We start from the raw sequence: 12,829 nt of genomic DNA, 5'->3' as shown, positions 1-12,829 counted from the left end.
AGCCTATGAAAATGTAATGGAACTCTTAATTTCTTCAAAATGTCCCATATTTACTAATTTATTTGAATTGTCTCATAGTGTCTGATTAAATTTTCATAATATGTATTTTTTTTATATTTATTTATGACATTTTACACTAAGAGTGCATTCGTGTCAGTTAATAGTGAATCAAAAATAAAAGAAACAGTTTAGCTGGATATTGGTTCTGATGGGTTCCTGCTACGTATCCTCTGCTGTATCGTTGGGTTCGCTGCATCGGGTTCTGGATTTCTTTTTTTTATTTAGCACTATCTTTGCATTGTTCTATCTTCTCGCATTCTTCTTTTCAAATTTCACCATCTTCAATTATTTTTTCACCCATATTGTCGTTTTTCTTTTCTTATCACTTTTTTTATTTTGGCTACAGTCTTTCTTTTCACCACTTCGTTCTTTTGTTCATTTTGTTGTATTGCCATTCACTTTTTCATATTTCCTCACTTCCTTTCGCTCTGCAATCTTTGTTTTCCTCTTCTCTTCGATTCTTCTCCTATTCACAGTTTCCGATACATATCGATTTCTTTCAGATACTTCAATAGCCGTTTTTCACTGTCATTATCATTTTGTAAGGCGGATTATCATAGACTAGTCGGATCAATCCGATATTTCCTTCTAGCTTCATCGAATTTTCTGCACTGCAGTATCATGTGGCGAACGTCCAGCACTATCCCACAACATTCACATGAAGGTGGGGACGATTTTTTCAGAAGAAATTCGTGTGTTAGCCTGGTATGACCGATACGCAATCGGGTTAGCACACGTTGATCAGCAGAATCATTTCGATGGAGCCATTTTCCTGTACTATGTTTAACTTCCCTCAATTTAACGTCACGAAGATGCGCCCATCTGTTCTCCCACTGTTGACGTATGATCTCCTTCACTGCTTTCACTGCATCCATCTTCGGACGTTTATCGGGACGATGCCTTCGAGCTGCACCGGCGAGCCGGTTCGCTTCTTCATTGCCACGAATACCGGCATGACCAGGAATCTAACATAGCTTGATGGGACGGTTTTGTACGATAGTTTCGATTTCTTGGATCCATGGATGTTGCGATTTTCCAGACTCTATCGCGGAAAGACAGCTGGTAGAGTCCGACATGATGAGCAGTTGGTTAGAACGATCGTTACTTATAGCAGTTTTGATTGCATAGGCTTCCGCAGAGAAGACGCTGCAGTGCGATGGGAGACCAGTCGATATTTGAAGATCATTGCTGAATACTCCTGCTCCAACCGCATCGTCACACTTGGATCCATCGGTGTAAATAACTCTAGTGTTCTGGTAACGATTGTTTAGCAGCTGTTGTACGATAGGTCGTACTATCTCCGGAAGGTCTCCTGCTCTCACTTGTCGTTTCACATTCCATATTATATGTGGTTTGGAGACATGCCACTTCCGATTAGTGAGTCGTGTTCGTACAGTAATGCTTGGGAGTTGTGCGCCAGTAACTTCTTCAAGGCGATTCGATGCTCGATGAACAATTGGTAGGTTAGCATTCTCGTTATCCTTTTCCATCATGCGGATAGCGACACGTACTGTAGCTTGAAGTATCAGTAGGTCAAAAGGCAGCGTGCCTGCCTCGACCATGATTGCCGGAATCGGGCTGGTAACGTATGCTCCAGAAGCAAGTCGGATCGTTCTGTTGTATATGGGAGCGAGAGTTTGTAAAACTGAAACTTGAGCCCTACTAATGATTCCTATGCCGTACAGAAGCCGGGATGTAATTATTGCTGAGCCGTTTTGTAGTAAAGAAGACCTGTGCCCGCGTGGAGTCTTACCGCTGATCATCTGCAGGATACGCAGCCTAGATTCGCAAGAGTCTTTTACCAGTTTACAGTGTCGTTTGAATGTTAGCGTTCGATCGAATGTAACACCGACGATTTTCAATTGTCTCGTTTTGGGTATGGAGTTTCCGTCGATGGAGATATTGCCACTAGGCTCTCGACGAGCGTTAGGGCTTGCGTAAAAAATCTTAGACTTTGTTGCAGAGATCTTGAAGCCCACGCTTTTCGCCAAGATGTTGACAGCTTTCACAGCGGTTTGTAGATTGCGGTATAATGGCTGATCTTTGTGTTTTCGAACTACCAGTAAAATATCGTCTGCGTACAATAGTACTGTAACGGTATGCGGAACTGACCGGAAGATCGGCTGCATAGCTACTAGAAATAGCGTAACCGAGAGCACAGAGCCCTGAGGTACACCATTTTCGTTGCAAATAATCTTTGCTAGAATAATAATGAATGTAGATCATCAACGGAGACCTTCATATGCTTTCTGGTCAAATTTGGCAACGAAACATGAAAATTAGAATGAATTGGGGCAAAATAGGTCACATCCCTTGCTCATCCATGGTAAAAATAAACTCTATCTAGTTTTATTTAAGAGTATTTGCATCATAATTGCATGTTATTGCATGAAAACTTCGAAAACAGCTTAAAAATATATGAAATAACTAATTTTTCATAGTTTTGAAGGAATATGGGGCAAAATGGAACATTATCGTGATATGGGCATCTTGAAAATGCTCCACCCTCGTGGTGGATAATCTTTGCTAAAATATTGAACGTTTTTCATGGATGTAGATCATCAACGGAGATCTTCATATGCTTTCTGGACATATTTGACACCGAAAAATCAAAATTAGAGTGAATTGGGTGCTCTTCCATGGTGAAAAACAACTCTATCTAGTTTTTTTTAAAGAGTATTTGCATCATGATTGCTATGATTTGCATGGAAGCTTCGAATACATCATGAGAACTTAAAAAAAACTCATTTTAATAGATTTTAAGGTGAAACATCAAGAAAGCCCATTGGAATTTTGCATACAAACTTTAGAGGCACAAATCTGACGAACGAAGCATCGAACCAAGTCGCACTTGATTATCCTGGCTTTGCTCACTTGCAAAAAGAGGCAGCTTTTCCAAATCGACCGCATTTGTTTACGAATTTTTAAGATTTGTGCTCTTGAAAACGAGCTTGAAAACGTGAGTAGGGGTCCAAGTCGGCCATTGTGGCAGTCATATTGATACTCTCTGAAATTTCTCCTTAAGGAATATGGGGCAAAATGGGACAATATAGTGATATGGGCAACATGAAAATGTTCCACCCTCATTGTGGATCATCTTCGCTGAAATATTGAACGTTTTTTTATAGATACAGATCGTTAGCGGAGATCTTCATATGCTTTTTGGTAAAATTTAGCACCGAAACATGAAAATAAGGGAGAATTGGGGCAAAGTTAGCCCCAACTCGTGCTCTGCCATGGTGAAAATCAACTCTATCCAGTTGTTTAAGAGTATGGAAACATCGAAAACTGCTTGAAAATCCATGGATAAATTCCTGTTTTTTCATAATTAATAAGTAGTGTGGGGCAAAATGGGGCGTTATAGTGATCTGGTCAGCACGGAAATGTTCCATTTCAATTGAGATCAACCTCTACTATAGTATTTAACGTTTTCCCGGGTTATATGTCGGCGGCAGAGGTTTATCTTTGCTACTTTGTTATGTTTTGCATTAAAATAGTTCAAAAAAGAGCAAAATGGGGCGAAATGGGACCTTTCTTGTGGTCTGCACAAAACGAGACCACCACCATTCGATTCCTTGTCATTTTTTACATAGAAATAGGTATTTGATGCTTTTCCAAATCAGCGGCTTCTAAAAGTTGCGATTTTGGGTCCATTTTTTTTTCACTGTGAGTGCTTGGGCAGGTCTGTGAAGGTCCGTAATGGTCTTCAAAGATTATTCAAGGCCGTGCATGGTTCACTCTCATTATTTGAGGTGTTGTAAACATTTAAATAAACAGTTTTAACACAACAGTTTCAACACTATGAAATTACAAGGGCATTGCTTACTTTTAGGCGTTTATCTGTGCATGAAGATGGCTGTTCCAGTCTACAAAATAGATTCCAATTCGTAAAAACACGCTTCACTAAGAAATCTAATACCAGATTTAGATTTTGCAATGATTGATCTACCGAGAAAAGCGGTCATGACCAAATGTTTCCTCAGAGGTATTTAATGGCTAAAATGGTAATTTTATGTTGGAATATTTCAATCATCGCCGACAACTTGATTGAAATTGCAGGATAGGAGCAAGTAGTAGCCAATTTTCTTTCAATGTCTCCCATGGATCCTAAAGAAAGACATAAAAGTAGTTGCGAAGCGATTTTTTTTTTGTATGGAACGGTTTGTATAGGAAAAATTTGACTTTTTTAATGTGGCATCATTTGGTGGTTTAACATTTTTGAATATTTTTCAATCCGTATTTTATCAATTTCCCAAAAAAAGTTGAAAAAAGTGACTTTTTAGGTGAAAATAGTGACTTTAGTGACCTGACCTTGAAAAAAGAGACTTTTTAGTGATCAACCCAAAAAAAGTGACTAAGTCACTAAAAAGCGACTTGCTACCAGCCCTGCAATTCTGAAAGCATCTTATTTGATAATTTTCAATGGATTTTTTTGAAGATTTGATTTGATAAGATGGAGTGTCTGTTCCTTTACCATTTAAGCATATACGCTCCAACTTCCATCCTACTCAAAACAAAGGAATGAAGCGTTTTGGTATTTTCGTTAGAAGTGAGAAGTGCCGCTTTGTTTTCGAATAGGATGAATTTGATATTGCGATCAGAGAAAGTTTTAAACTATTTTTTGGAGGAATTTCTAGACGAATCAATAATATGTAAATCCTGGTGAAATTTTCTTAACCCTTTCAGGACGTTTGGGTCATTTGCACCTCGCTGACGTGTTCTATTGCGGCGAGGTTGGTGAAAAAAGTCGTCCCGAAGGGGTTAAGTGACTTAATGGTAACCTCAATTCCTATTTTTTACAAATGGGACTTATATGCGAGTGGGAGCAGCAAAGGAAGTCGACAATATTTGACCTGGCCACAGGTCAAGGCGATGGTGGACAATCGCCCATGATGGAGATCTTTCAATAATTATTTGGCTCTCTGCACCACTCTGTTCAGTAGGGGTAGGCGGGGCATAATGAGCAGGTGGGGCATAATGAGCACCTTGTATTTTCACTGTGAATCTTCAAATTAATAAAACAAACTGCTTGATGATAGCTTTATTATCTAAAATCCAATGAGTTGATGACAAAACATTAGTCAAAAAATCTGTTTACCTTGAAAAATTAATCAAAATGCGTAAAGTGGTCATGTACTGAGAAAATATTATAAGAATCAGGTGACCTAAAATAAGGTTTTGGGAATCGAAAGCATAGCTTACTGGGCATCTATCGATTTTCTTGATATTCCATATGCCAATGAAATGTATTTGAAACACTTTTCAACTATTTGTAAAATTATTTTTTTGAAAAAATATGCTTCAAAGAGTTGGTAGTAGGGTGGGGCAAAATGAGCAACAGGTTAAAAAATAATGAAAATGGTAACCATCTACAACAAACGAATTTTAATTATGGTTTCCTCTGTTTTGATGCATATAGTAAGGTTTTGTCTGTAACTTTCAATTTATTAGTTTGAAAATTTCAGTATCTGTATATTATCACCGTTTAAAAAATCCTCAATAGAAGACTCCTTGAAACCCTATAGTTCCCTACAAATTAAACCCCGTGATCCCTTCAAATTCTCATTGATTGTTGACGGTATGCTTTATCACTAGCAAGAATAGTCAATTAGCATTTGATTGTGTGCAAAACTGGTATTGATCATCCTGCCCCACCCAGGGTGCTCATTATGCCCCACCCTCAAAACGCAACTCGCGATTTTATACGTTTTTAAAACATAAAATTTTACAACATTTATAACTTTATTCGGAATTTCAACGATTAGCTTTTGTCAGTAAAGGTTCAAATGAGGGTTGAACGTTAAAATAACACATTGGTTGCACTTAATTTACTGGATTTAGTGACAAAATGCTTAAGCTGCTCATTATGCCCCGCCTACCCCTAAGTGAAATTGTAAAACAAATACCGTGACCGGCCCTAATTCTGCGCAGTCCCTAATTCGGCGCACTATCTCGAATATACCTCAAAATCACGGACGCTAGTTCAATATTAGCTTCAAATATATTTTTTGAATATTGCTTCAATAGTATTAAAAAAGTTTGTTTTGAAAAAATTTTCAAATCAACGATCATTATTTTGTAAAAAAATAAAATGATGTCGCAAGTACTGTAAATTGCCTGAAATCCGTGTCCGTTAGCGAAACTGCTAAAAAGTTGCTTCATGAGCTGAAGCATTTTGCGAAATAAGTAATGAAGAGAATGTCTGCTTTTCCATGCGCATCCTGTACTGCTGTCTTCGAGGAATCAGAATCGGCAAAAAACAATTGAGTTTTCTTCTTCTTTTTTAAATCTTCTTGTTCTTCTTAGGTGCGCAGAATTAGGAACCGGTATTAAATGTTGGTCCTAATTCTGCGCAGACATTTCAACACTAAGTTTTGAACATATAATTAATAAACAAACATCATATAAATGCCACCATAGTTATAACTAGGATATTCTATGTTTCTAGCAACCCGGTGAATGTAATTACGGCTCAACAAGTTAGTTTATGAACTTTGAAGGCTAATTTACGATTTTGAATTTTTGTTCTGATAGTTCGACCGGACTAACCACTTGTTTAAAACATTTGCTATCAACCTCGTGGGAAATTTTATGTATTCATGCAAGCATTCGTCAAATGCGAGATATGATGTGAGTTTACATGGAATTTTCTTAAACCCTGGAGTTAGACAAGAAAGAAGTCTCAGTTTGCAAACAAAAATTGTGCCACCTTGTCATGGCGAAAAAGTTTATATTGCCTTTAGAAATAAAAGTAATTTTACTAAAATGTGTATATGCGAATAACTAAAAAGCTTTACGTAGTAGTATTCGATAATGCTACAAAAGCCTTTTGTGTATTATGATTAAAATTCCCTTTGCTTAGTAATCAAAGTAGGTAGTATCAATGTTGAGGACATGCGAAGTTCCAATATGGTCGTAATGTCGTATAACAGTTGAAAATGAAGAATTCAATTGAATTTCATCTATGAATCATGTTCTCATTACAATATGTTATCTTTTTAGAGTTTTTCGCACGTGCGCAGAATTAGGAACATTAGTGCGCAGAATAAGGAACATTCCAAAAATGGGTGCGCAGAATTAGGAACAGAGACACACTTTAGAATTTTCAAGATTTAACATATAAATTGAGTGTTTTGTATAAGAATTATATTTTTCCCTCATTTACAAAGCTAATAACTATGTGCAGTCAAAAATTCAGCCAAATCGGTTCGATTTTGAATTTGTTACAGCTGATTGAAATTGAAAAAGTCTTAGATGCGCAGAATATGGGCCCTCCACGGTACATCTAGCGAAAAACAGCATGCATATTTGCTTTGTACGAACAATTGTACCCAAACAATTTTGTTGCATTCAAAGAAAAAGCTACCAACACCGTCGTAGACGAATCTGCGCCAAATTCGTGATAGTTTCAAGTCGGATTCCCTAACCTCTTGGCGGCGGTGGTGGTCCCATCGTTTGAATAATGTTCCGCATTCGTGCTACGGCCGAAGGATCGTACAGTGGAATATAGACCCGGGTAACCACATCGTCTGGAAGGTTGTTTACGATTCTAGCGGACTGACCTTGTTGTTGTTGTTGCTGTTGGTTTGTAGGAGGTGTTGATCCAGCACCCGATCCATTCGCGTTCGAAGTCGGTGTAGTTGCAGTACCCGATGTTGGACCGGAAGAACCCGTAGATCTGTTCTGTTGGCCTATGGGGTCCAGCAATGGAACATGGATGGGTCCGTTGGGGGCCGGTCCGGACAAACCCGGGATTTGCAAATTGATTATCTGGGCGTTGATGTTGTTGTTGCCCATGTCGGGGTTATTATTGTTGTTGGTCGCACGAAGCAAATTAGCCAGATTGATGTTGTTCTGTGGGAGAAAAAAGGGACTTTACTAAGTAAACATCTGCGAGGTAGACCAGCTCGTTCGCTAACTCACAGGAACAGCAGCAATGCCAGAACTTACGAAAGCAGACTGCTCGACCAGGATCGGGCGGCAGCACAGGTGACGGGGAGCCGCAGTCTGCAGATCCAGCATCAGGTCGCTGATTGCATGCTGGGCATGGGACATGTAATGCAGCGCCTCGGATATGCGGTCAAAGGTACGCTGAGCACTTTCGCGACCGGCGGTGTCCTAAATGAAGAAAATATAATCATTCTAAGCATATTTAATACTAGTGCAATTGTGTGTCAAACGGTGTACACGTTAAGAAAAAGTTACTCTAAACTGAGCTTTAACCCTTCAGCGCGCGCGCCGTTGTAAAAAGTACAACACTACCAAAAAATCTCGCTCGTTGTAAACAGCGCGAGTGCGGTGCAGTTTCAGCTGCTTGATGGCGCGCGTCCTGGAAGGTTAATGGAACAGCTCAAAAAATGAGTAAATTGCATTTTCAGCGATAACGCTGGTTCAAGTGCAAAAATCCAACCAGTTTAAGCTATTGCTGGAAATGCAATTTACTCATTTGAGTTATCCCACTTTAGCTCAAAAATGAGTGAATTTTCTGACCGTGCAGAATAGCGCAAAGTTTTGACTAATAAAACGTTCCTCAAACGTTGGATCATTCTGCAGTATTTCAAAGTACTGCTGTAGGTATGGTTCCATCCGACGTTGAACGCCTCGCATCTGTTGAACCACTTCGGCGAGAGTCTGGGTGCTTGTGGTTTGGTTACGCGATGAACCGGGACGAGCCTGTCGCCGGGAATCTGCGCTGGATTCCGAAGTGCTAGAGGAAGTGGACGAGCTTCCCGACGAAGCTCCGGAACTCTCGCGTGCCGGTGTGGCCGTAGCGCTTGTGTTTGGTGGAGTGACCATGGCCGAATCGGGAATTGTTCCAAATACTTGCACCGACGGGTTTAGCGTATCCGGCTGCTGCACGGTGACGTTGGAAATTCCATTTTGCCGGAATGCAGCCGAAACTGCACCTTGGAACGCTTGGACAAAGTTTTGCATCTGGTTGTGCGGGATGTCCACGTCCCCAACGGCACTGATTCCGACTTCGAAAACGGTACTCTCCATGGTCTGTTGCGAAAGAATGTCCATAGCGGTGTTGTTCAGTCCTCGTTCCGGAGCTTCCAAATAGCTGATGATGTTGTCAGCACACTGGAGCATGTGTCGGGCGACGGTGATGCGATTCATGCACAATGTTGACGAAGGGCTCACGGGCGGGATTTGGGGAGGAGTCTGTAATAAGGCAAAATCTGGGATTAAACAGAAATATTCTGGTATGGTAGAATAGCAACAAACAGTAGAACACTGCGGGATATGGATCAAATTGGAGTTGATCACAATTAAGTGATTACACTTAAATATATTACATTTACTTACAGTTCCATTGACATTCAGCGGAATAGACGTCATCGAACCGAAGTACATTGTGTTAAAATCGTCCAAGTTCCGGTAGATTTGCGGTCGTGCAGCGTTGTCACTGCTCCTGGATCGTCTAGCCGAGGCACGGTTACCATCGTCTCCCAAGCTGGAACTTCCACCGCTGGTGCTGCTGCCCCGTGCCGAGGGTGGAGCCCTCTGCACCAAGTGGACCACCTTTCCGTTGACATCGTACTCTTTCAACGCTTTGTCGTCGCTCAGCACCCGGCCACAGTAGATCAGACGCTGCATGTCCACGGAAACGTTGATCTTTTCGGCGATCTGCTCCTTGAATTGGCGAACAGTAATCTGAAATAGGGACAAAGACGGATTTAGTGGATTGAGAAAGATGACTTCATTTAAACAGAATGTTTGATTCGTATTGACTAGTATAATGTACTTTTTACCCAAGAAAGTCAAGAATGTGACCGTTACTAAAAGATCTTAGACCGACCGGGAATCAAACCCATAACCCTCAGCATTGACTTGCTGAGTACTCACGCGTTTACTACTTTGTCTATATGGACCCAATACTAACAAGTGCACTATACATTGAGAGGAGTTCATACTTACATCATCTTCCACGCTGAAGTCATGATTCTGCGAATCCAACGTCTTCACTTTGAGGTTTATCATTTCGGCGAGCTGCAATTAAATTTATTGTAATCAAAACATCAGCAGAACGTCAAGATTAGGGATTATTTTGGTATTTTTACACACTCATACACCCTAGCGCCATGTTTTTCTTCACATTCGTGCGTGATAAATTTTAAACCATGCAAAGCGTCCACTAGGGTGTGCCAAAATCAAAGTTCGAAAAGTCTGAAGAAGTAAAGTACTTTTTGTCTAATTCTTCTAAGTCTTGTCGTTACGAAGAGAGAACAAAGTCTGCTTCTCGGCTTGGTGCTATATGAGCACTTCCACAGTTATTAACATAGAACTCTGGCAATAACCATTTTTTTTTTCTTATGGGTTTTCAGTTGGAGCTGCGTGACAGCTTGTTTGTCAAGGCTGAACCCGTTATTCAAATTTCATTTCTACAAAGACCAATGTTTAGACGGAATAGGCTATGTTGCCCAATTTAACACTAGTTTTTACATTGTGCCTTAGTAGTTTTAATCAAAATTTTGCATTTTCCCTCCCATAAATGTATTAGTCATGTCCGCCCTCAGTCATGTGAAGTCTAAGAAGCTATCAGAATAAATCTTAACCCGCGGAACCTGAAGCCCAGGAATGTTTAGGTCCTTGCTATTACTTCTTGGAAATAACAACACAAAATGCTGTCCATATTGACAACTGTGCCTATGCTATCTTCAAGAAATATTACGGTCAAATACCCATAGAGCTTGCTGACGTTTATTCACCTTTCTCTTTCAAACATGCAGGCGGAATAGGATTTGTTGCCATCAGGAAAGGTTTCCCGATGAAAACAAATCCTATCCCGCCTGCATGCTTGAAAGAGAGAGGTGAATAAACGTCAGCAAGCTCTATTGAAGATAACAACCGTTACTGCGATAACACCTATGTTGGTAGCCACCTACAGCTCTGGCGCCATCCCCAATGATAGACACTAGTTTTGAACATGTCATGGGCTTCCAATGATACGAGATACCAAAACAGCTTAACTATTAAAACAGAGCCAAACCGTTCATTTGTCCTATCGGTCCTACCTAGATAAACCTATAGTCATTTTCTCCCCCGTAACCTAGAAATGTCAGTCTAGTTATACACACGTTACGTCCTTCAGCTTAGAAACAATCAGTTTTTGTCCAAAATGTCACGTCGAACGCATTGGCGTCAATAAAGTGTTAAAGTATGGTCCACTGCACGAACTTGGGCCGTCCCACCCACTCCCAAAGATAATTTGGCGTTTGAGCGGTGTCGTCACCACTCAAAAGCCAAACCATGTGTGAGAGCAAGCAGGCCAGTATAAATTCGTGCAGTGTTCGCACGTTAGCTTCGAATCTATCAGCATTATTAAGTGCTGCAACTTTCCTTCCTACTATTCGGTTGATTTCACTAGATTTAGAGTATATTACTGGATATCATTGTAATATTTAAAAGAAGCAAATCTGTTTTGATAAAATTACTAATTTAAATATATTTAATTATTGTATATTACTCAAATTATAGTAAATTTAGTAGTTAATCAAAATCAACCAAAAAATGTGGGAAAGAAAGCCCAAACAGCATTTTCAAGTCTACTGGCAATAAAAAGGTTTCAAAACATGTCACAAAACCTATAATATTTCTACTAGGATATGTAACGATCATCAAAACCTTCTCAAATCCAATCGACTTGGAACTATTGCTTGGGTATAGAATCTATTGAGCCCCGCGGTCCCTCCGTGTTTATCGAGCATGTCTGATGAATATGTCAAAACATATGATCAGCCATATTCCATCTGCAGCAGCCGGTTCGTGTTGAACCGATGCAGGCGCATTAAAATGTTAAAAAGGTGATATGATTCACTAAAGAATACTACATTACAATAACCTTCACTTTAATACCGTCAAACCCTGCGAACTTGGCCAGGGAACTCTGGCAATAACCATTTTTCATGTATATAGCGTGTGGCAGGAACGAAAATACTCTATGCCCAAAGAACTCTAAGAACACGAACATTTGATGGACTGACCGGGAATCGAACCCGTCACCATCAGCATGGTCGTGCTGAATACCAGTGCGCTTACCGCATCGGCTATATGGACCCTTAGATGGTAAACGGCCGAAGATCGGTTTTACAACTTGATTTGACAAGAGACAAACTAGGAATGTATTTTATTCAAATCAATTATTCTTCGATTTTTTCTCGGTATCTACATCATCTTTGCCAACACTCCTCCTTGACGGAAGAATCCTGGCTGCAAACCGAAATCTTGACTCCTTGACACGAGGAAGAGGCTTCGACATCATGTCTGCAATCATTTCGGTTGTTGAAAGGTATTTTGGACTGATGACTTCTTGCTGCTTTATTGGTAATTGAGCAGACAATTGCGTAAAACACGTCTTTATGGTTTGAAGTGTAATTCAGGAACGATTTATTATCTAGGTTTTCTACTAATGTCAAATAGCAGTGCAAAGGCTTGCCTACTGTGTTCAATGGGTTGCTTCGTTCATCAACACTCCTCCTCAACGCATGATCTCAACGCCAGACATAGTTCTCAGCTTCTCCAATCGAACTGCTCCAAGAGGCTTCGTTAAAAGATCTGCGACCATGTCTTCAATACAGCAGTAGACAAAACTAACTTCTTGTTTCATTTTGATGTGTCCTGCATAATGAAATCGGGTATCAATATACTTTAATCCCGTTGCTGATTTTGCAAATGTCGGTGGCTCCTCCAGACACTCTGTTGCTGCCCTTATACACTCGAACCATTTCGGGGGAACTCCTTTCGTTTGCCTTGAAGATCGTCTGGA

The 12,829-nt window shown here is 40.1% G+C and overlaps 1 protein-coding gene across 8 annotated transcripts in view; it reads right to left on the bottom strand.

The window, feature by feature from the left end:
- Positions 1–12,829, bottom strand: part of LOC109403226 (large proline-rich protein bag6) — a 38,540-nt gene that overhangs the window by 15,465 nt on the left and 10,246 nt on the right. For 3 of the 8 annotated variants that reach the window (XM_062853078.1, XM_062853082.1, XM_062853079.1), the window contains exons 2-6: positions 9,982–10,053; positions 9,370–9,717; positions 8,551–9,225; positions 7,984–8,178; positions 7,488–7,914 (exon numbers count right to left, since the gene is read on the bottom strand). In XM_062853078.1, coding sequence (XP_062709062.1) covers positions 7,488–7,914; positions 7,984–8,178; positions 8,551–9,225; positions 9,370–9,717; positions 9,982–10,044 — 1,708 coding nt within the window. In that variant the 5' untranslated portion in view covers positions 10,045–10,053. Of the gene's footprint in view, positions 1–7,487; positions 7,915–7,983; positions 8,181–8,550; positions 9,226–9,369; positions 9,718–9,981; positions 10,054–12,829 lie in introns of all 8 variants that reach the window. The other 5 variants (XM_062853083.1, XM_062853085.1, XM_062853080.1 and 2 more) reach the window with 4 other exon arrangements.

This window comes from Aedes albopictus, chromosome 2 (assembly GCF_035046485.1).
Source record: "Aedes albopictus strain Foshan chromosome 2, AalbF5, whole genome shotgun sequence".
Taxonomy (NCBI): Eukaryota; Metazoa; Arthropoda; class Insecta; order Diptera; family Culicidae; genus Aedes; species Aedes albopictus.
The sequence above is the reverse complement of the archived record's forward strand: the minus strand, read 5'-3'. Positions and strand labels throughout refer to the sequence as shown.